The sequence below is a fragment of the Dermacentor variabilis genome, chromosome 7 (genome assembly GCF_050947875.1).
Source record: "Dermacentor variabilis isolate Ectoservices chromosome 7, ASM5094787v1, whole genome shotgun sequence".
Lineage (NCBI taxonomy): Eukaryota > Metazoa > Arthropoda > Arachnida > Ixodida > Ixodidae > Dermacentor > Dermacentor variabilis.
In genome coordinates this window covers 88,559,805-88,583,047 of record NC_134574.1, presented here as the reverse complement: position 1 = coordinate 88,583,047, position 23,243 = coordinate 88,559,805, and the positions used below count along the sequence as shown (strand labels likewise).

The 23,243-nt window shown below is 48.8% G+C and overlaps 1 protein-coding gene across 7 annotated transcripts in view; it reads right to left on the bottom strand.

The window, feature by feature from the left end:
• Nucleotides 1-23,243, bottom strand: part of Pli (E3 ubiquitin-protein ligase pellino) — a 123,347-nt gene that overhangs the window by 43,159 nt on the left and 56,945 nt on the right. Inside the window, exon 1 of one of the 7 annotated variants that reach the window (XM_075698786.1) lies at nucleotides 18,386-18,483. The exons of the other annotated variants lie outside the window; for them this stretch is intronic. Within the exon in view, the coding sequence (XP_075554901.1) occupies nucleotides 18,386-18,387 (2 nt within the window). The 5' untranslated portion in view covers nucleotides 18,388-18,483. Of the gene's footprint in view, nucleotides 1-18,385; nucleotides 18,484-23,243 lie in introns of those variants that run through there. 7 annotated transcript variants of the gene reach the window in all.

The window sequence follows — 23,243 nt, the reverse complement described above, 5'->3', positions numbered from 1 at the left end:
CGGCCTCGGGAAGCGTTCCCGCGACCTCGCGCTAAGCAGCTGAGGTTGCCGCAGGCGCTGAAGTATACAGACCGCGTGTCGGCCCGCAGCGCATACCGCGCATGCGTAAGCGACAGCCCCTGCGTACACCTCTCCCGCCCTTGGGCTTCACGTCGTCTGCTCGGCGGCGGAAGGACAAGACGGACGACGTCTGCCAGACGGCGCCACGAGCTGTCGCCGTGCTTCTCCCGACTTCCTGCTGCCACCGTTGACGTCAAGGTCGCGCACCCTTTGCGTAACGCTGAAAGCGCCGGCGTCCAAAGTGTCGCGTATACGGGAAGAGACTTTCACCCCGCCATGCAAACTGAACGACGGATGTATAACAAGAACCCCACACCCCCACCCCCCTAAAGAAAGCGATACAAAGAGAACAGGGAGATCCGCTTTGTTCTTCGCTTCACGAACATATTTCAATATGTCTCACTGAGCGCCGACATCATGGGAAATTGAAGGGAAACACTCGACCAGTTTAGACTGATCAAGTATTAGTTCAGAACTATTTTCGTTAATTTCGCTTTAAGATACACAGGTTGGCTATTAGAGCGGAAAATGAAGGTCACGAGGCCTTTAGAATACATGTAGTGTAGTCTAACTTCACCGACAGAAAATTAATTAGTCGCGAGAGCATGTCGTCGATATGAATGATGGTGTCATCAATTCTCTCCCATATTTTTTTAATTAGTTTTCTGGCTTATCAAGCCTCCTTTCACGGCCTCTTGCTGCTGCAAAATCGTAACTTACTAACAAATCTCAAATTAATTTTCTTTAGCGTCTCTGACAGTGTCATTATTGGCGTACGCAAAACGAGCGCGCATGAGCGACAAGCTCTAGCGGCCCTCATTTTTAGCATGTGGCCTCTCATTTTCTCCCATATTGTTTCTCTCTCTTCTGCAGAAACAATCAGAACAAGGTTTTGAAAGGATGCCATATCAGTCTAACTAGATCTATCCTTTGTATTTAACCATCCTTTAAAATCGATCACAGAGACACAGCAGATGATATTCAATTCCAAGATGCACGTCGACCGCCCTCTTCGTCTTTCTACGAAATAGTAAGAACAGTCCCACGAAAAAAAGAAAGAAAGAAATACAGCGCAGCTCCAGAGAAAAAAAAAAAAAAGAGAGAGGACATCGTGGAAATGGAGTAGTGAAGTAACTGATAGGCCACAGGAACGATGAAAGCGTCCAGCGGCGTGCTCCTTCGGATAGAAACATACTCCCCCACACGCCAACAACGTACCCGGCCCCGAAACAAAGAAAGAAAGAAAGAAAAAAAGAGAAGAATTAAAACTGGGACAGCGCTTTCCGTAATGTCGTCTGCTAAGACAAAAGGAACAGACGACACACGGCGTCACGACGCAGCGACGTTGTCTGCTCTGTATACACGAGAGCAGACGGCCCGGACTGAGTTGCGTGACAGTCTATATTGAACGGTCCGCCGAGACAGCCGGGCTTTCATTTTGCGCGGCCAAAAATAAAACCGCCAGGAGAGATGAAAGTGGGACAGGCTTCCCAGTGAATGCAGACTAGAAATGAAAAGAAAAACAAAGAGAGAAAGAAATGGACTTTCTGCAAGAACCGTCTCTGCAGGAGCGCACTTTGAAGCGGACTCAGAAGCCTGCGATTCCCGCAGCTGTCACGGCATCGAATTTCCGCGACAAGATTACAAAGAGCGATCAGTTTCGGCGAGAAACAACACAAGAATAAATAAAATAAAGGTTCTAGCTCTCGCAGTAGTGCGCAGTTTTAGTAGTAGTCGAAGTTAGTAGTGGCAGTAGTTAGTGGTAGCAGTAGTACTGGTGATGGTAGACGAGGGCACCGGAAACGCTGAGCACGCAGTCTTCTCGCTGCCATGCCCAGAATGAACGCGAAAATTACAGCACTGCACGGGCCCACTTTATGAAGCCCGAGCACAGCCCGGGCCCGGCCCGGGCCCGACCCGGGCCTTCACTACTAAGCTGAGCCGGGACCCGCGTGTGCATATGACCAGGCCCGGTCCGGGCACGCTGGTGGAAAATTGTTGATGATCATTATTATTGGTGCCTCGCCCATTGTAGCCGGCGATCAGACGAAAAATCCGGTGTGTACATGCACTGAAATTTTGCTTTACCCGGGGCGGTTGCTTAACGGTTAAGCTATTTGCTAAGGTCTAGGATGCGGTTTCGATTCTCGGCCGCGGCGGTCGCATTTCGAAGGGGGCGAAATGCGAGAACCTCCCCGTAGTTAGATTTAAGTGCACGTTAAGAACTCTAGGTGGTCGAATTAATCCGGTCTGCACTACGGCGTGCCTCGTAATCACATCGCGGATTTGGCACGTAATACGCCAGAATATAAATGAAATGTTTGCTTATGAGGTACATGAGAAGTCACTACAATAAAGGTATAGCTGAAATAAAACATGATAAAAAAACATGAAAAGAAAACTAACATGAAAAAGCGGATAGAAGCAAACCCAGGGCATTCTCTTTAAAGCTCCTGTCTACACTTCACGCTGCAAACAATGATTACACAAATTCTTAAAAGACGCTCTTGATTAATAATTTGTTGCAGCATGGTAAAAGAAGCTTAAGGCTAATATATGGTGAACAGCGAGCAAAAGCAGATGAAATGTAAATAGTTCATATTCTAACTTCGACACGAAAACCTAATCACTACACGTACAACATAAATTATATAATCATGCTGTCACACACCATGCTTCAGGCTATCCCAGATAATAGGTTGCTCCCTTTTTTTATGAAAATAAAGATTGAAAATTCGCCTAAAATAGCAGGCAGTGATACAAAAAGACTGGACCCGAAAACGGTGCCACGAGAATAGGACTGTGCGAAGGGCAGCAAGACGCAAAAATCTACATGCTGTTCTCGTGCAGAAACAGCGGACTGTCCAGACTCTCCGGCTGAAAGCAGGTCCCTCTCTTGGAGCACGTACCCAGCTACACTAAAATTGCGTTCGCTACTTACAGATCGTACTTACAGATTGTACTCACCGTATGTGTCAGCCTCACCTTCTCGGAGTCTGCCCAGCTATAGTGTATAGACGCAATAGAAGACCGAAATATTTGTTTCTCATGGGAACCCCATTGAGCTGGAGCCACTGCTGTTAGCCTTGCGCTGGTGCGCATGCATTTATTTCCCTTCATCGTACGATTCAGTCCTACGAGGTCAGCGAGCATGTGAAATCACGCGGACAGACGAATTCACGAGCTTACGGCATAAAATAAACGCACAAGTAGAAAGAGACTCCCCCCCCCCACTTGTCGCATTAGCACTAAAATAATACAATACCGTATCAAGATTGATAATCGTGCAATCGCAAAAGCGGCATTACAGTGCTGGAACAGTCACTTCAGATTTTGGCGCAGGTCCTGGCGCATGCAAAGAGTCGATTTGGCGCAGCTGCAAGCACTTTTGGCGCAGAGTACTATGCATGTGTGCTTACCATATACCATGCATGAATACAATGAATAGAGTCCGCAAGGGCTTTGCGGCCCCTAAAAAACAATGCGTCAGAGCTACTGCGCATGCGCGAGACGCAAATAAGGTTGAGCGTTGGCGTCGGCGACGCTATTTCGCCGAAACAGCGCAGCGACTCGAACTCGGCGCAATAGTTTTTCATCATCGAACATGGCAGAACTCATCGCAGTGACGGCTCACGCCCTGTACCGCATTCAAACTATTTCGCTAATACCACTCTTAACTATGCACTACGTGCGATTCTGAGCACAGCGGCTATTTTGCAAAGCCCCGCTATCACCCATAAACATCGGTAAAGCTTACTTTTAATCTTAGAATGTGACATACTCCTTCGGAAAGCTCCGCGGTATCACGCGGGTTCGATGAACACCAAAGGCCAGCAAGACGGTACAGCGGTACTACATTGCACGTGCGTCAGAGAAAAACGCGCGAATGACGAACCGGACGACTCCGACAGGCCCGTAGAGTTTCTCACTATATGATAAGTTCTACGGACGGGCCTGCGCAAGGAACTATGATGATGACGACAGCGTGCTGTTTTAGATTTCAGTTTCGCTAGCTGTCAAGCATCGAGAGAAGGCTTCGTTCGTTCTTTGCATACTTTGGCGCGGGCTCCGCGCAATTTTCCGCTAAAACGCTGTTTTGGCACAGGATGGCGCAAAGGCCCGCTCTCGGCGCAGTTTCGCGCGATTGGCGCAGCTGTCCCAGCACTGCGGTAAGTGGGAAATGGTTCGAAGTGTTTTATTTATTTATTTTTTATAATTTATTTAGCGTTAACTACGCGGAAACAATATTCGTTTTTTGTGGGAAAATTAGAACCTAACCTGTTTTTTTTTTCTTTCTTTCTTTGCTAGGATATACTAACAGCCAGCTCTTTCCACTTGTCACTTCAGCTTGCCATAGAATGCCTTGTGTGTAGTGATTTTTAGAAGAAAGGAAGAGAGAAGTGCAGTGCCGTAAAAAAAAAAAAAAAAATCACTACACACAAGGCATTCTATGGCATGCAAGCTGAAGTGACAAGTGGAAAGAGCTGGCTGTTAGTATATCCCTAGCAAAGAAAGAAAGAAAAATGCCTTGAACCACGCAACGCATAACGTTCGCGTGTGCTCGAAGGCCCAAATCGAAGGCCCTTTCATGAGCGGGCCCGAGTCCGGCCCGGCCCCGCGGCCTCATGCCCGAGCACGGTCCAACCCGCCGAAAGAACGCTTCGGACGGCCCGGGCAGTGCTCTACTCGAAAGTACTACAGCCTGTACACATGCAATGGCAAGTGGCACTGTCCAACCCGACAAGGAAACCGCACAAAAGCGACAGCCAATTAAGTTCGCTTGCTGTCATGACGTCACGGCGGAGAAGAACTTCTTTCAAGAGCGCAGCGTCCCTCGGGGACCATTTTTGAGAGCGCGAAAGCGGTAACATGTACAGTGCGGTGTTTTGCGGGCGCAGGCTCGTATATACTGCATTCTCGGGTATCTCCACAGAGTGTTAGTGCAATCGTCGGCTGGAAAGGCGAAGACAGCGACGTGAAAGCCTATGCGTCGAATGCCGCAAGACATTGAAGGTATCCGATAACAACGCATATCGGCCGGGCACCGTGTAGCCGCCGTCCACGACGTCAGCCGCTTGTGCTCCCACGAAAATGGGGCGACATTTTTCAAACGACAGGCGACGCGCGCCCACGTCGCCGTTCGTCGACGCACGAAGGAAGACCCGAGTGCGCGTCCCATTGTGAACATGCAAACTGCACGCGCTCGCGCCTCGTCGCTGTCCGGCCATGCAAAGTACGTGCAGCTATATCCCTCGTTCCGAAGCAGAACGTTTTGCGCCTCGACCGACCATCGAAAAGGCGGCGTCTCGAAACACGCAGACGTGCCCCACTAAAGGCTTCGCCCGCTGCGCGGCGTTGCTGACAGCTCGGGAAATTTTAGCGCTGGCTGTGTGCGTTACTGCGTGCGGGAGCATTTATATGCAAAGTATACGCAAACTCCACCGTGCGCCGGGCGAGAACTCCGGAAGTTTTAACAAGTTGGCGACAAAACAGGAACTGGCTGTCACGTTGTCGACGAAAAACAAAAACAGTGCGTCACGTCGTGGAGTAATCTTAGAAAAAAAAAATTACGATCGGTGCTACTCTGGCGCTGCGGTCGTTCAGCTATACTAAGGGAATAGATGTGTGCACAGCATACGTGGATTTGCCTAATGCTCGTGCTTCTGGCCGGATATGCTATGTGCCCTTATTTATTAAGCCTTAACTTTGCCAATTTCGAAACTACCTTGCTTTTCCTAAACGCAGGATTACGATAAGTTACCGAGCACACGAATGCGTATAAGTGTAGCCGTAGTAATTTGTTATTTATTAATCGAATAAGTAAATAAATAAATATAAATAAAGAAACGGGAAGGCAATTACTGTTGACCACGCACGTGTTATTAACTTTCAAGCGAGCAGCTTGCCGACACCTGAACGCCGGTTAGCAGTGGACGGAGTGCGGGTATAAGGCAGTAACTACAAATTATTGCAATCACATAACGTTATATGTCGTTGAAAAGTGATCAATTAGCAAAGTCACAAAAAGTCGTTCGAAGCCGCGCAAGAACAAACTTTAGGCGACTCCATGTACACTCGAACGAGCGCCTCTTCAACGATCGAACGCCCCTACGAAATGACCTGTATAATGAGAGGATAATTCTGTCCCGGTTCTATTGCGAGCTGTGCAGCGCGCGATCTTTACAACGAAGTGACCTGTACGCAGGGAATGATTTCAGAAACGCCAAACACATCGTTACAAAGGCGTCCGACTGTGGTAGACATACCTATCGCTCCGGCTGAATCGCCACAACTCTAGCACATTTTGCAGGAAATTATACAACGCTACACGGCGACGTATACACACTGGGCGGATGACAGCGAGCAACGGTCCCGCGTCCCTTTGTTTAGGGCCTCCAGCGTGCAAGGTGTGGCAGAAGCGCAAACACCGGATGCTGAGGATGCGGTTTCCGGACCATCTAATTCCCGATAACCACTCGTACGCGACGCATTTGTATGTATACTTCTTTGCGGACTAATATTCGCGCAGTGATGCGCTCTAATAAGTATTGCACTGCACAACTTTGTCACAAAGTGTCGCGGGAGCCCAACAACAAGCGCCGACGAAGATAACTTGCATGTGAAGCTGAAGCGCAAAAATAAGAAAATAAATTAAAACAGGATTGCCCAAGAATAACTTACCAGTTTATGTTGATTTAGTACTGCCTTCGAATGGTCCCACTAATTTTATTAGCGCAAGCACGATGGCCTGATAGAGGCTCTCAAAATTGCAAGTTATTAAATGGACACTAAAGAGAAATATCAAGTCAAGCCAGAGTGAAGGACTAGGCTCCTGTAATAACCAACTCGTCATTCGTAGCGATCGATACAGATATTTTGTCGCCGACAACACGACGAAAATGAAAAAAAAAAAAAAACGGAATGCCGCGATATATTTTGGGCTGTACTGTATACCTTTCACGTGACGTGCGCGCCGACTGATTCACAGAAGTGCAGAGGCGAGTTCGCGTGGGCGATTACGCGAACTCGTACGTTTTGGTGCGGGCGATTCAAATTGACGACTACACAGCGGCGGAACCTTCGGCGCACAATTTTCTACGCAACGGTCATACGTTGGCACAGAGAATTAACGACGGCAGACTTCTATACGAACAATCTGTCGACCAAACTCCGGCTTCGTATATCTTATTTTCCTTTAGCGTCCCATTTAATTAAACAACAGAAAAGGCGGACGCAGGCATCTGTTCCGCACTAACGCGCAAAGGACTCCGACCACGCGTTATCTTCGCTCCGTTGACACGTTGCCCGGTGGACGTGACGTCATAAACACATGCGCGCCGACGTAACCAGCGAGTCGGCCGCCGAAATACCGGCGATTTTCCTCCTCCGTTTCGCAATGTGAAATCGCATGCTTGACATATCGCGTGTTGAGCAAGCACGGGCCGAGTTGCGGATCCCTGCCCATAATCAGAAATGCCCCGCCGAGCGAGCAAGGCCTACAGGCGGGCGGCACACAAGAACTGCCTGCCCACTGTTAAGCGCCAGGTAGCGGGTTCAACTCACGGTGGCAGCGACGGCCTCTTTCCGAGACGAGAAAGAACAGCGTCGCAATAAAACGCGCGCGCATTCAAATTTAGGCGCACGTTAGAGACCCATAGAAGTACACAGAGTTTAATTGTAGCGTTTAACGCCTCGCATGGCAACCGCGTCGGAAAATCTCAAAACCTGGCAGGCCGAGTCTACCTTATTTTTTATAACGATGCGTAATCTGTCTCTACCTGCAAACAGCAGACTAAACGTGTGCGGACGCTGCGAAATCCATGACGTCACAGAGTTGGTGCGCCAACTTCAAGGCGCCGTCGGCACCTTTCGTTCGTTACTGCGTCTTTCCTAGCTCATTATGTTTCCTCTGAAGACAAAAAGAAGAAGCAGAAAGAAAACGATTTTATTTGGTGTCGTAGACGGACAATTTATTAACACAGCATAACTTGACATTCCTCTGGTGCAAAGACACCTTAAAAAGCCTCGGAGATCAAAATCCACGGCCATCCACCCCAGCGCCTCTCGTAAGCCGTCACAATTCAATTCCAAACCAAGCCAAATACAAACCAAGCCCGTACGATTCCCCGCGAAATCAATGCGCGATCAGGCTTTGGTTCGCCTTCGCCGGTGCGACATAGCCACGCAATACGTTAGAAGGACAACGATACAATAGGCCGAGGACAACGTGCTAATTACATGATCGCTCAATACGCTACCGAAACAGCGCGACGCCGCACGGAGCGTTGATAGATCGCGTTAGCTGGCCTTATTTACATATTATAAACTGTGACGCCAGGACGTTCGTAGTACAGCTTCCGTGTGTTGTACGCGCGGTACGTTATAAATTCTCCAAGTATCTACACACACCGCGCAGCGCTTGTGAACAAAAAAAAAAAAAAAACTTTCCTCGATGCCACACATGATTCTATGAATGGGCCGTTTCGAGCGTTAACTAATACGTTTGCGGCGTAACATAAAACACAGTGTGCAGGTATTATTATTATTATTATTATTATTATTATTATTATTATTATTATTATTATTATTATTATTATTATTATTATTATTATTATTATTCCTTTCTTAGCCCCGCTCTTCGCGGCAATGTGCACAAGGTTGTATTCGCATGTCGTACAGACGTGATTGCGCTGTTGCCTTCTTCGCCGCAAGGTCACCTTAACCGCAGAGCTCATAACTGCCATTCCATTGTAGTCAAGTCACTACAGCCAAGGCAGACGACACACGCTAGCCGAGCGCGGTAGAAGATTGGATGGAGTGTTTATTACGAAGGTAGGGGAAACCATTCACGCAGGGGGGTCGATCGTGCAGCGTTCGCTGAAGACGTCATTTCTGCTGGCGTCGAGTAATTAAAATACTTCTCTCTCAGGTTTCTTTCGCAATGTCGACACCACCGTGGCAACAAGCTTCGGTTTTTTCGAGATACACTAGACGTGAACAGAAAAAATCTTATGGGTGCGCGAATATTCCACATTTTTTTTAATGTCAGCCGAAAGCCATAGTGCTGAAAATGTCCGTCTTTTTTTTTTTTTTCGGAATACACTGAATGAAAATTGTTAACAAAGCCAACAGGATATGTGGGCACCTCGCAAGGCCGCTCGAGACAATGTCCGCTCTGCTAATCAACCGGGAATACTCCACCAACGCAGCAACCGTAGCTTAGAATGACTGTATGTCATTCTATTGGCATATTGATACGCGTATGCGCGTATCAGGGAGGGCCGTTTGTGCACAGAAGACACTGTTCTCCAGCTAACGTGTGGGTTTATTATTAACCTCGCAAAATGTTTTATACTTATCTAACAATATTTCCTTATTATGCTTGTAGAGATTTGTTACGTGGATTTGTGCAAAGAATTCCTCTCTCTCTCTCTCTCTCTCTCTCTCTCTCTCTCTCTCTCTCTCTCTCTCTGCTTCGGTGGATATCAACATGAATGCAGCTTCTGCCTACCTGCGACATGGTAAAATATGCGGTGCAATATCCGGTATCCGCTGCCTGGCGTATGCTTCAGACGGGCACTTACGCGAACCTACACATATTACATCGATATACCCTACAGCCTACGGGGACTTGTCCGTGGTGCGGTGCCACACCAACCCTATACCACATTACGTTAGAGTGCACACTACACAACATAAAACACCCAGACACGAACACCACGAGGGAGCGATGGGAGGCACTGCTGTCCAGCTCGGTCCTCGACGACCAGCTCAAGCTGATACGGAGAGCTGAGAAGATGGCCAGAGCCACCGGAGCCCTGGACTAGGGGCCCCGACCATTAGCCGTTTTTGTGACTATTCTTTTAATAAAATCTATCTATCTATCTATCTATCTATCTATCTATCTATCTATCTATCTATCTATCTATCTATCTATCTATCAATGCACGGAGATTTGCAGTTTTCTTCATTTCTTTATTTTGTTTCCGCACATCCGTATTTGATTGGTAAACCTGACTATTCGAACGTGCCCACGCTTAACAACGATTAAGTAATTATATCGCAGTTTCCCTGAGCTGCCGCTATAAGTGGCGGGTAGCGCAAGCTTGAGGTCGAGCCCGAGAAAGTCTAGTTACGCAAAAATAACCGAAACGTACTCAAACGAAATTGCAACGATACGAAGGCAATGCCGTCCCACGTGTTTACGACTGCGGCGGGCAAGCTCCTCGCGTTCCACGCTCGGTTAAGACGTGCCGCCAGACTCGCAGCTCCCACAGACAGCGGTTCGCAGCTCTCACACTGGCATACGCAGGGAACAGCTTGAAGTGTTACCCGGCGCACCGCTTCACAAAGTACCGCTCGAAAATACCTTCCCGGAAGAAAAAAATAAATAAAGCGGCTCGAGCATCATGAGCTGCGCCAGCGTCGTCCCGGTATGCCCGCTCTCGCGCAAAGTATCACAAAAGTGATACGGCTGTCACTATGAACCAAAACAAAAAATTGGAGGACGCTTAAGCTTCGCCTTCAAGAGTGGAACGCGACAGCGTTCCCGTCGACCCGCCAAGGGGTATTGGGCTACGGCGCAGCGACAACGCGCCCCGCATCGGACGCGGTGAGCGTCAAGCAACGCAGCGTTCGGCGCGACAACGAAATGCGCGCCTCAGCAAGCGACGCACGCCTGAGCCTTCTAAGGTAACACCGCGTTCACTAGAGGCGCTTTTGTACCGCTTTGAAGCATCGAACTCGTGGCTCAGTGGTAACGTCTCCGTCTCACACTCCGGAGACCCTGGTTCGATTCCCACCCAGCCCATCTTGGAAGTTGCTTTTTATTTATGAAGTGCCTGCCGTGATTTATCGCTCACGGCCAACGCCGCGGACGCCGACGCCGACACCGACGCCGACGCCGACGACACCGGCTTTTCTGCGACACGAGCTCCTTAACGCTATCGCGTTAAAACACAAGCGACAAGAACGGTGAACTACGCATGCCGTCGCACGAGTTCGATGGCACGAAGACAGAGACGCATCGACTTGCGAGCGCGGCGGAAAGAAATAAAGAAAGACCAGGAAAGAAAAGCGCGGTATATAGGCGCAGCGTCCGCTACAAAGTTGTCCTCCGCCGAGGAGAAACACACACACACACAGCACCACTCGCTGAACGCAACCTGTCAGCCACGGCCGCGGCCGAGTGTATATGTATACAAATTTCCGTCGTGCATGAGCGGAACCCTTTCCGTCGCCGCCAATTTCTGGTTCGACGCGCCGGAAGAGCGCGACCGACGCGCCGTAGAACACGCCTCAAAGATCGGCTCCGCGCAAGCTCCCCGCAGAGAGTCGACGACGCGAGCACTTCAACCAATTCGAGCAACTTTAAACCACTGTTCATCCGAGGCGCTCCGCGGGCGCCGCGCCGGCTGGTGACACCTCGATCACCGTCACTGATTATAGGCACTCAAGCTTCCTAAACAAAGTTTGCCAGCAGGAATAACTCCGGCGCTGCAGCCGCTATACCGTGGAATGCTGGTCTGGACGCGGGTTTGCCTAAGGTTCGCGGGTGTGGCTCATATCCAGAACGGCTGCACAATTCTACGTCCGAAGGACGGCTTCATTGAGCAACAGGAACCGATTTTGAAGGTTATGCCTTTGCTGGCCGCACGCGCCGGAAGTGATTGCAGGAGCTGGAAGCACGTCGTGGCCGCCGTGTTTCTAACATTAGCGATTCCGTTTTATTGCGATAGCGATTCTATGAACACACTCCAGGCGTCGTCTGCGTTGCCGTCGCAGTGGGGGTTAAAGGTCCAAGCACGATAAAGTCCTATCGCGCCCCGCACGCCGTATGCTGCTGGTGAGAAGCGAAACGTGCGAGGATGACCGGAGGAGGATGGTAGCTTGATGGGCGCCCACATAACAGTTGCCCACTATATTACCTAGACGGAAATCTGGCGCTGCTGCGCTGTGGTATGCATGGGAATACCGGTATACTGTGACTTCGGATCGGCATCGCTCTCGGACAGCCAGGACACCTTGAAGACGCGCCTGGCATGCTTCGCCTCTCGGGTGAAAGAGCAACTTTTTTTTTTACATCCTTAAATTTCTAAAAAAAAAATCGTGCTTTTCCAAGCCCCCGAACTAATAGTAACGAATCTCTGCGCACATGCACAAACACTGCGAATGTGTTCCATTCGCAACGCACTATGTCGCCGATAATCGCCAACTTGGAGAAGTCACAAAGCCGTTTGAAGCCAGAGGGCCGAAGTTTAGGCAAATCCACGTGTTATGCTTCGCAACATTCCCACGTGGGCTGAAGTGCTTGCAGCTCCCGCAGGCACCAACAGCGTCGCGTTTTCAGCTTGCGTAATTTTTTCGACGAAATTCCGCGCGCGCGCGCGCGCTACGACAGTTCAAAACGCAGCTCCACCGGAACGAATGCGAGAACTCGAGACCTGCCGCCAAGCTTCAGCTCGACGACGGCAGCGGGTGGCAAAGCGCGCCCAGCCGGAAGCGTGTACGACCTTCCTCTCCCTTTCGTGATGTTATTCAAATAACAGCGCGTCGTGTTTCACAACTCGCGCGTTTAAAAGTTTAACTAGGCGCGAAAGAAGGGCGCCAAGGGACGCGAACGGCTACTTATCGACCGCAGCCCGAAATGACGAGACGCAGCCTGCGTGACGAAGACTTGCTTCGCACGCACCTCGACGATGCCGCGTGCAGGCGAACGAATCTGGCACAACTCTTCTTCCGCCTTCCCAAACGGAAAAGAAAGAGGAATGAATGAATGAATGAATGAATGAATGAATGAATGAATGAATGAATGAATGAATGAATGAGAAAAAGATTCGCTGAGGTTTAGTTTTGTTTCGTAAAGCCTTCAACTTGACCCGTGCTTTGTGGTCTTCCGTAGGGGACTGCTTTCAGGGGCTATTTATTTATTTATTTATTTATTTATTTATTTAATTTCACAGGCAATCTGTTAGCGAAGGTGTGAAACGGTCCCTGTAGACGTGTCCTCGAGCAAATGCCGCCTCATGAATAGAAATCGCGCGTCAAACAGCCAGAACAGCGTACGTTCAGTACAAGGTTGGTAAACAAGCTTACTTTCATACTGCGAAATAATCCGAAAATACAGATGAAAGTTGCGTCGACTGCGGAGGTGTCCAGCAAAGAGACGTAAAACCACCGAAAGACGCGAACGCATCGCCCATTAGAATGAAGATTATCGCAACACCTATGCCGAGACATCACACGTAGCGACAAAATCTGGCAGGAGTTGGCTAATTCCAGATTAATAAAAGAAAAAAAAAAGAGGAGACCGACACTGCATTCGAGTTTAACGAAACATTGGCCTGCTAAACTTGTCTACACTTTTAGTGAGTGTGTTCACTATGTTAGCACTATCGACTTCGCAAGATTTTTTTCAGATTTTTCGAACATTTCCCCGGCAGTCTACAACAGTGCAGGCGCGAGAAAAAAAGAAGGTGGCTTATAGTTTGCCAAAATACTACGCCAGCCCATAATTTTTAACAGCTATCAGATTTGACTTAATCACGCGTCTCGCGATATTCCAACCACCAGCGGCCCCCGGGCTCACATTCACAAAACGAGCAAAATAGACCATTATTTGTAAATTACGTAGGTTGTGTTAGAAACTTAGCTTCCCTCCGCCGTACAACTACAGCGTCGCCCTAACCTCCCATGTAACGATTTCCCCGAATCAAAGCTACCGGTGAGATAATTCCGTTTCTTTGAATTTTCCAAAACTGACAAATTCTCGAAAATTCCAGGTTTTCCCTGATGGCAGAGACTGAAGAAGCCTATAAATCAGGGGAAAATACAGCGGAATTCGCGAAGTTGTATTGACGTCCTCGGTGGTACGTATCTTTCTTTTCTTTTATTCTTTTTTTTTACGCCAAATCTAACGAAGGTCGCCGGCATCTTTGACATCAATGAGCGCCACCATTTGCTGGCGGTTGACTAAGCCCGCATGCACAAAGTGAAGACATCCCGAATGCACAGCCGCCGCAGAAGCATAATGTTGCCGGGGCAAGGGGGGGTGAGAAGGAGGGGGGATAGCATTACGGCGGTGGTTTCAGCGTCCACGCGCGAAGAACCGTAAGCCGTCGCGCATTATACAGACACGTCCCGGAAGGTCATTACCGCGAGTCACGCCTGTAGAAATATTCAGAACACGCCCTCGAGAACCTGTGTCGCAACATCGTCGGTATAGGAAACGTGTGGCTACCTTGGGCGCGTTCCATTCCCGAAAAAAAAAAAAAAAAAAACGCCGCCGAAAGCGACACGCGAGCGAGGTGACGGAGCGTGCGCGACTTCCGCCTAAATGCAAACTGAAGCGAAGGCAATACAAAAATATAACACCCCCAAGAAGCTCACATCTCCACTATACTGCATTATCACGTGTAGGGCCAGCACTCCCTATGCTGGAGCTGAAGACAACGGAAAACTCTGCCAATGGTCCGCGCGAAGAATCGAAAAATGGCCACAGCTTGGAGCTTGGCTCAATGAATAGTGTAGGCATATACAGTCGGAATCACACTAGTCGATAAAGTGATCAATCGGTCAAGTTGGCCGCCATCTTTCAAGAAAAAGAAAAGCACAGGCCGACGCCAGAACGAGACCACGCATGGTCATGTAGAGTGCTGGATCCATGGACTACAGGAGAAACTAGACGTGGAATCTAGCAAGCTACATCTCGCTAGGTTTCCACGTGTACCGCGAAGTAGCAGCTGCGCAGGCTGGCACAGACCGCAGCCAGCCACTCGAACACTCTACAGTCGGGAACAACCACGGTGGAAGAAAGTGTTCGTCCATCGTGGGAACAACTTAAGAAGCCAGGAGAGGGCCCCGCCCAGATGACCGAAGAGCGGCGGCCGACTGCCTCCGCGACTGAACAAATAGTCGCGCTGACGCGACTCGGCCCAGTTCGAAGCGCGGGCTGCCGTGTTCTCCGCCGGCGGGGTCACCGGCCGACCGGCTCTTGACGTCCGTCTAGAGTGCGCGCTCATTGGTGGAGGCCCGTGTGCATCCGACTTCGAGGTGAAAATGCCGCTGTCTTCTAAAAGTTGTGCCCGACTATTGACAAGTGCGACTGCGTGTGAGCTAGCACGGTCAGACAGACCGAGACGGCGGGGCTGAACGGCAACCGCCATCTAGAGTTACCATGTATGCAGGGAAACATGTACGAAAGGGTGCTGCTAAGTTCCTGGCTCTGACCAGAAAGAAAAGAGCCGGAGTTATGAACCAACGCATTTGCTCCCCCCCCCCACCATGTCCCCCCTCACCCCTCCCCACGAAACTGATGAACGTAATACCGCGCAGTAGCAGCTTTTATAAACAGTTAAAAAAGAAAAATCATTCAGTTAGGCCTCAAACCAGCTCTCAGCTGCATGTTTGACATCAGAAATGTGATCGAAAATATTGCCACTTCAGGGGTTTCTTCAAGTGCGAGTACATATAACAGTACGAAATGGCAAGATAAGGTGAGCAGGGGGCATGTGGACCAACTGGAAACACAGGGTATTATATTTGGAAGCTATGATGTTGGACGTGTCCACCAGGTGCATTGTCTTACGAAATAAAAAGAAAGGATCCCTTTGGTCAACTTTCCACGGGGCTTCGTTCCAGTTGCCTCCTTCAGCTGATCTAGCAAGTTAACGTACTGCACGGTAATAACAGAGCTGTGAGGGCGGTAGTCCACCAACAGAATGTCGTCTTTATCCCAGAAAACGGAAGCGGTGACTCCCAGAAAACGGAAGCGGTGACTCCCAGAAAACGGAAGCGGTGACTTTGTGTGTGTGTGTGTGTGTGTGTGTGTGTGTGTGTGTGTGTGTGTGTGTGTGTGTGTGTGTGTGTGTGTGTGTGTGTGTGTGTGTGTGTGTGTGTGTGTGTGTGTGTGTGTGTGTGTGTGTGTGTGTGTGTGTGTGTGTGTGTGTGTGTGCGTGTGTGTGTGTGTGTGTGTGTGTGTGTGTGTGTGTGTGTGTGTGTGTGTGTGTGTGTGTGTGTGTGTGTGTGTGTGTGTGTGTGTGTGTGTGTGTGTGTGTGTGTGTGTGTGTGTGTGTGTGTGTGTGTGTGTGTGTGTGTGTGTGTGTGTGTGTGTGTGTGTGTGTGTGTGTGACCGTTTCTAGGTGCGGAATTTCTTCGGTCGCGGGGATCCACTATGTCGCCACTTTCTGCTACGTGGTTTAACCATCACAGATGTGGAGCCAGGTTTCATCCTTCGTCACCAACCTACCCAAAAAGTATATAATATATAAATTATGGGGTTTTACGTGCCAAAACCACTTTCCGATTATGAGGCACGCCGTAGTGGAGGACTCGGGAAATTTCGACCACCTGGGGTTCTTTAACGTGCACCTAAATCTAAGTACACAGGTGTTTTCGCATTTCGCCCCCATCGAAATGCGGCCGCCGTGGCCGGGATTCGATCCCGCGACCTCGTGCTCAGCAGCCTAACACCATAGCCACTGAGCAACCACGGCGGGTTAGCCAAAAAGTCCTGCGCAACTTCAAAATGGGCCAAAATAGTTTCGGGTGCTGCATCTCGCTCCTTCTCCTGATAACTGCTCAAATGTTTCGGCACCCACTTCGCTGGAAGCTTACGCACGTCAACGATAGTGGAGATAAGTATCCCAACACACTACCGAGATGTCCAGTATCAGGGCTATGTGTTTTTTTACAGATAATCACTTTCCCCAACAATCAGGTTGCCGGGCCAGTTGACGTTGGGGAACGTACACTGCGGGGCTCAGATTCAACGGTGAAATGACCAGCCTTAAGGCGAGAGATAGATTTTGACAGTGCTGTAGAAAGGACACTTCTCCCCCAGCGTTTGTGAAATCTCGGTGTGAATGTCGTTTGCCGATTTTCCTTGCAGAAACGAACACTTCATGACGGCCAGTAACTAAAACGACGTGAAACTTACTTCTACCTCTGAAAAAAAGAAAAAGCACTTATGAATCGCGAACATCTGATATTTGCACAGTTACACACTAAGACATTAGGCTGCCATATGCTCAATGTTCATTTTCTTACTCCACCTGGAAAGGGGCAAAGCCAGGAATTTATCAGGACCTCCTCGTATACAGTAACATCCACCGTCGTCTGGCGCCGCGCTTAACCAAACAGTAATACACAACCGATTGTTTCCCGATGACACGACAGCGTAAAGGTGCCCACACCGAGATATACGTTACTAATGTCTTTTTTTCATTGTTCTTTTTTTTTTTTTTTTTTTTGATGTCGCGTCGCCACTTCCGCCGCTCCCGTCTACAAGTCTTCCGGTACGCGCGATGTGACCACGCGTGCATGAAACGCGAACAGCGAGAAACGGCGCGGAGAACACCCTTTGCGCTTCGTTACTAGAAGTTGTGACAGTATGTGACCATGACTTCACTGCGCCATGAACACTCTCGGTCCACAACAATAATGGCAGACTCGATCGACGCGAGTAGCCGCTCGTTTCTGTGAGCGCTCCGGCAAAGCGCTACAAAGGTCTTGAAAGGCAATAGTTAAACTCTACTCTAAGGGAGAGAGAGAATAGAAAGAGAGGGAGGTTATACAAGAGGACATCTACCGTTGACTAACGTTTACTGATGAACGGGAAACGGGGTAGAAAGTTGGGAGCAAAAAGTAAGGAGAGGAAGGATTAGCAAGATAGGATTTATTTAAGACCACCGGAAACTAGAGCGGTTTCGAGTAGCAATAATAAAGCCTGATTATCCCTCGAAAAGAGCAGTTTTTAGGCGCGACAGAAGACTGAAGAAGTTGACATGTAGCGGTGGTCCTTGCTGTTCTTTGCTACCAGAAAATTACAGCACTAGTAGAACCGCTAATGGTCGTAACTACACCATCGAAGCTGCCGGCTTTGGTATAACGCGGTCAGCGCGTTCGAAATGGCCAGTCGAGTCGAGTCTGTCAACCCATTCACCGATGCCACCAAGGCGAAATGTGTAAAACACGCGCAGTCAAGTGAACGCTCTGGGTCACGTTAGCAGGCCAGAAAATAGAATCTGAGTAGTTCGTCGATTGCGGGCCTCTGATCATCATCCGTGCGACGCAACGGAAGAAGCTTCGCAAGGAGGATTAGTGGCGCACAACGGGCGAGCGCCTCCACCCTCTTCTGGGAGACGCAGCCGCGAATCTCGTCACCGACTGGCTACACACACGAGCCCTTTAAGCCTTCCCTGCGCGGCAATGACTCGACGACTCGAGCATTGCTTCGTTTTCTCCTGCTCGCGGGTTTCACGACAACGTGACAATCACCCTCCGCTAGGCCAAAGAAATCGAACAAGCGACTGATACGTATACACACATTTAGATGAGAGCGCTGGGCGCCTTCGCCAGGGCCTCGGCCGGTTGCGGTCACCAAGGTGGCACAGCACGAAGGTGCAAAATCGGACACAACAAATCACTGCTACACGCGCACTTGTTCTTTTTTTTTTTCTCCAAAACGCATGCAGAGGAGACGTGCGTCTCGCAGAGCGGTCGCAAAAAAAATACGGCAATCAAAGGGAGGTCCCTCCGTCGTCCTTTATTTTTGCGACGGCCGAGCGTCACGAGCCAACGCAAGGCCGCATTCGTGTACACACGCACGACGCGCTCGCTATCTTATCTGCCACAGGACACGCTCCACACGAGGTGTATTTTTCTTTTTTGTTTACTTTGTTCCTCGCCGTATTTCGCGTTCCCACGATGGCATTTCGCCCGCATGGCTGGAGTTTCCGGAAAAGCGCCTGACGCTCAGGAAGGACGTCGAGCGCGTGTCATAATAATTGCGCCCAAGCGCGCCGCCAGATGAACATTTGGCGCCACTGTCCAAGCGAGGGTTACGTGATACGAGTTTCCTGCAAATATTACCAGGGCTAACTCTGGCGCTAGTGTCGACAGGAGCTACAAGCAGGGCGGTTCAGCCAGCGTGGAATGATGTCTGGCACATGGATATGCCTAAATGTGTCCTTATGGCTTCAAACAGATTTGTGACTTCGTAAAGAGTCCATTTTCAGCAAATTCGCCATCATCATCATCATGACTATTTTTATCTCCACTGCATGAGGGGTATCTTGCAAGTGTCCCCTGTTACGTCTCAATACGGCGATGAGCATTGCTTGGATGTTTACCACGACGCAGTCCTTTCATCAGCGGGTGCCCCGACGACGACGGGGCCTGACATAGACTGTGAAGCGCAAACAAAGGAGCTTACTTCGAGGCGACAACAAACACCGCCCTCCGTTAATTACCGCGTAGACCCCTCTACCAACCTGACCACGCCAACCCAAACTAACTGATCGAATTGATGAAAGGAGCCAACGTCGAAGGCTATCCGTGAGAACAGCGTCGACCTCGGTTTCCCAGATTACTAAGCAGTCGGACCATGTGCGGGCGCGGAGGTGCAACATAGGAGGCGGATCCGGCGCAACGGTGCGACGTCGTGGGCGGGATTTAGCGACCGATTGGACGATTGTGATTGGCCAAAATACAGTAATCAGATTCCATAGTCTTGTCTCCTAGCGGAGACGACGGTTTTAAAAGCGAACACCTTTGGCGCAGTAGTGCGTCCTGACATGTGCGCTCCTACGTGGTGTAGGCTCCCACATCTGGAGCCAGTGTAATGTAAAATAAACCCCTTTTCTTTCGCTCCTACTAACGAATGCACTCACCCCTGTGCCTGGAACACCCCTGACCTAAACGCTACCTTGAGTACCAACACTACCTAGAAGACATGTCCCATTTCGTCTGCTCCAGAAGTGCTGATTGGCTATAAGTACCTGTCTCCTGACGCACACCCCAGCCCAGGCAATAAGGGCTCCAGCAGAAGACGAAATGGACATGTCCACTAGGTGGACACTTGCAGCATACCTCTCCAGGACAAAGAACTCTTCCAGCGATCTCAATTACCCTCTCTTGCGCTAGCCGATTCCAACTTGCGCCATCAAATTTCCTAATTTCATCCCCCCACCTAGTTTCCTGCCTTCGTCGACTGCGCTTCGCTTCCCTGGCACCCATTCTGTAACTCTAATGGTCCACCGGCTGTATATCTTACGCATTACACGGCTTGCCGAGCACCATTTCTTGTTTTCGCTTCACGTCAACTAAAATATCGGCTATCCCCGTTTGCTCTCTGATCCATCCCACTCTCTTCCTGCTTTTTTTTTTCTAACGTTACGCCTAAAATTTTCCTTCCATCGCTCTTTGCACGGTATTTAGTTTGTTCTCGAGTTTCCCTGGCGACCTTCTAGTTTCTGCCCCACATTAGCACCGGGAGATGGCAACGAATGTGCAATTTTCTTTTCGACGACGGCGGTAAGCTCCCAGTCAGGATACGGTATTGCCTGCCGTATGCAATCCAACCCATTCTTATGCTTCTGCAAATTTCCTTCTCATGATCAGAGTCCCTGTGAGTAATCGATCCCGATGAACGTACTCATGCACAAATTATACGGAGTGACACCAGATCATGAATTGTTCCCTTGCCAGGCTAGTGTAGAGCAAAATATTCAGCAAATTAGTGCGTTAGAAATGTCATAATTGGCAAGGATTATGTACGAGCACAAAGTCTTACTGTCTTCGGCGTTCAGCGAAGTACAAATCATTTCAAATTTCAGGCGAATGAAGGCAGACAAAACGTAGTCAACAAAAAAATCACCGCCGAAGCACTCTGTACAGATGGTTAACCAGCAAAGGTGAAACGTGCGGTCCCGGTGTATCACTAGATAAATCCCGACGGTTCATTAAACGACGGCTTGGTAGGCTGCCGGATCCTCGGTACGCAGTTGCTACTTGCGCTCGGCTGCGCGAGCCTGTTGTGTCCGGGCTGCAGCATCGGCACGGTGTAGACGAGCTCGAACCCGGTTCTGCTCGCGGCGTTGCTGATCGAAAGCTGCCTGTTCCTCAGGAGTACGTATGACGCGTGGTAACCCATTTGGGAGCCGGAGAGAAAGTAGTGAGCGCGCGCTCGGCTGCGACGGAGTGCAACGACGTCACTACTGGCGCAGCCAATCGCGCGCCTGTTGTATACTTTTTTTTTGCGCATGCGCATGGGGTTGCGCCGGAGGAGTTTTCGGCATGCAGCCGACGGACGGACGAATCGGCTCGCCATATACAACTTCGCTGTAAAAGCCAGCCACAAGAGCGTCTGAAGCCACATGCACGAAGTAGACAAATTCATGGTCTAAAAATAAACTATCATTACCATGGCATTGAATGATCACAGCGTAAGCTAGAGTTCGCTGTAGTAACATTTTGTAGTAAACTACGACTAAAACCACACAAATATGGCAGAGAGAGCGTGGCTTAGTCAAACTGCGTGGTTTCGGCCTCCACCGTTCTCATGGATGCTTGTAAACAAAGCATATCTGCCGTCAAACGATTGTTTGTTCCAACGGCATCACAGGATAGTTCTGTGAGCTCCGCAGCGGACATGATCGCACACGCGATCACACAAACACACGCACACAGACAACAGTATCTACAGGGTGTCCCAGCTATCATGCACTGCGGTTTTAAAAAATGCGAACGTCACGTAACTGCACAGAATCAAGGTAATGTGTGCCGTCGCCTGGAGATACTCAGCTTACTTATTGCATTCCGTCGAATTACATAATTAGTCTTAATTAACCAATTTCTCAAATATTACATTTACATAAGTAATTTAGAAAATTGTAGAGCAACATGACAAACTCCCGATACAGCTCTCTGTTGCTCAATACATGCTACATAGAAGTGTTTTTCTGAGCGTGAAAGAAGCCCGCGAATACACGCAAAACTGCCGAGCGACTGAGCGCTCGGGGCACTTGGCGCGTATGCGCGGGCTTCTTTCGTTCGGAAAAACCACATTCATGTAGCACGTAATGAGCAACAGAGAGCTGTATCGGGAGTTTGTCATGTAAGCTTTTGCACTAAAATTTTCGCCTTAACTATTGTAGCCTCATCTGGGGAACTACAACACAGGCAAACTTGAACAAATTACTCGTATTACAAAAAAATAAAGCAACGCGGATTGTTAAGAAATTACCGAGGTTACATCATACAAGAGAAATATTTTTAGAACACAAGATAGTTCCAGTAACAAAAATCTATGACTGCCGCCTCTGCCGAACACTAAAACAAGAACATTTAAATAAAACATCTTTCACGCGAACTCTTTCCGGCCTGAGAAGGCGCGAACAGAACTACACCGTAAGAAATAAGGATATGTGGGAAATTAAAACATTTCGCACAACATATGGTCTACAAACGTTAGAACACCAGCTTCCACGACTTCTTAATGGCCTATTGGGACAGGATATAACACCCCAAAGTGGCACATTTCGGACGTTCTTGGCTTGCTTTTTTCCTGGACTTGTTTTGGTTATTTATTTATGCAACTAAAGCCAAATCGTTTTACAGAATTATGGTGTTACTCGATGTTATACCTTTGTTTTTCTTTTAAAGTACCTTTGCCATGTAATTGCATTGTGTAAACTATTAGAAGCCTTCAATTTTGTTTACCCTGTGTGTATGGCTTAATTCTTTTTTAAAAATAATTATGTACCAGGTGCAGCCTTTACGTAACATGTTTACATATTGTTCTGCAGTGCAATGTGACCGCCGTGAGCAGTGTTTCTTTTTGTGTATCTTCTTTTTATGTCACTTTGTATGCTACTGCCAAATAAGGGGGGCCGTTGCTCTGTCAAGCTGTTGAAAGACAGCTTTTACTTCGGTCCCCCTGCATCGTCACGTATGCCGTGATGGTCAAATAAAATTATTATTATTATTATTATTATTATTATTATTATTATTATTATAAAATTTTCTCATTGTCACTTTTCATGGAATTATAATGCTTGAGCAGTTGATTAATTCATTAAAGCTAATTACCTACCTAGACATAACGCAAAAAATTATCTGACTATCTCGAAGCTACTGCAAACAACATTGCCTCGGTTCTGCCCAGCTACGTGGTATCCGAATATTTTTAATTCTTGGTGCACGATAGCTGGGACACCCTGCGTACGGCTTTAATGTACTGCGACTTACGAATTCAAGCATTTGCGAGCATTAAGCAATATTAGTACGAGGTAAACAAGTTTGTGACGTCAACGGAAGGCGTTAAAATAGCCGCAGAGTACGGCTGCAAAGAACTCCACGGTTAATTCGAAGAAGAATCCAGACGGCTAAACATAATCCCCTTA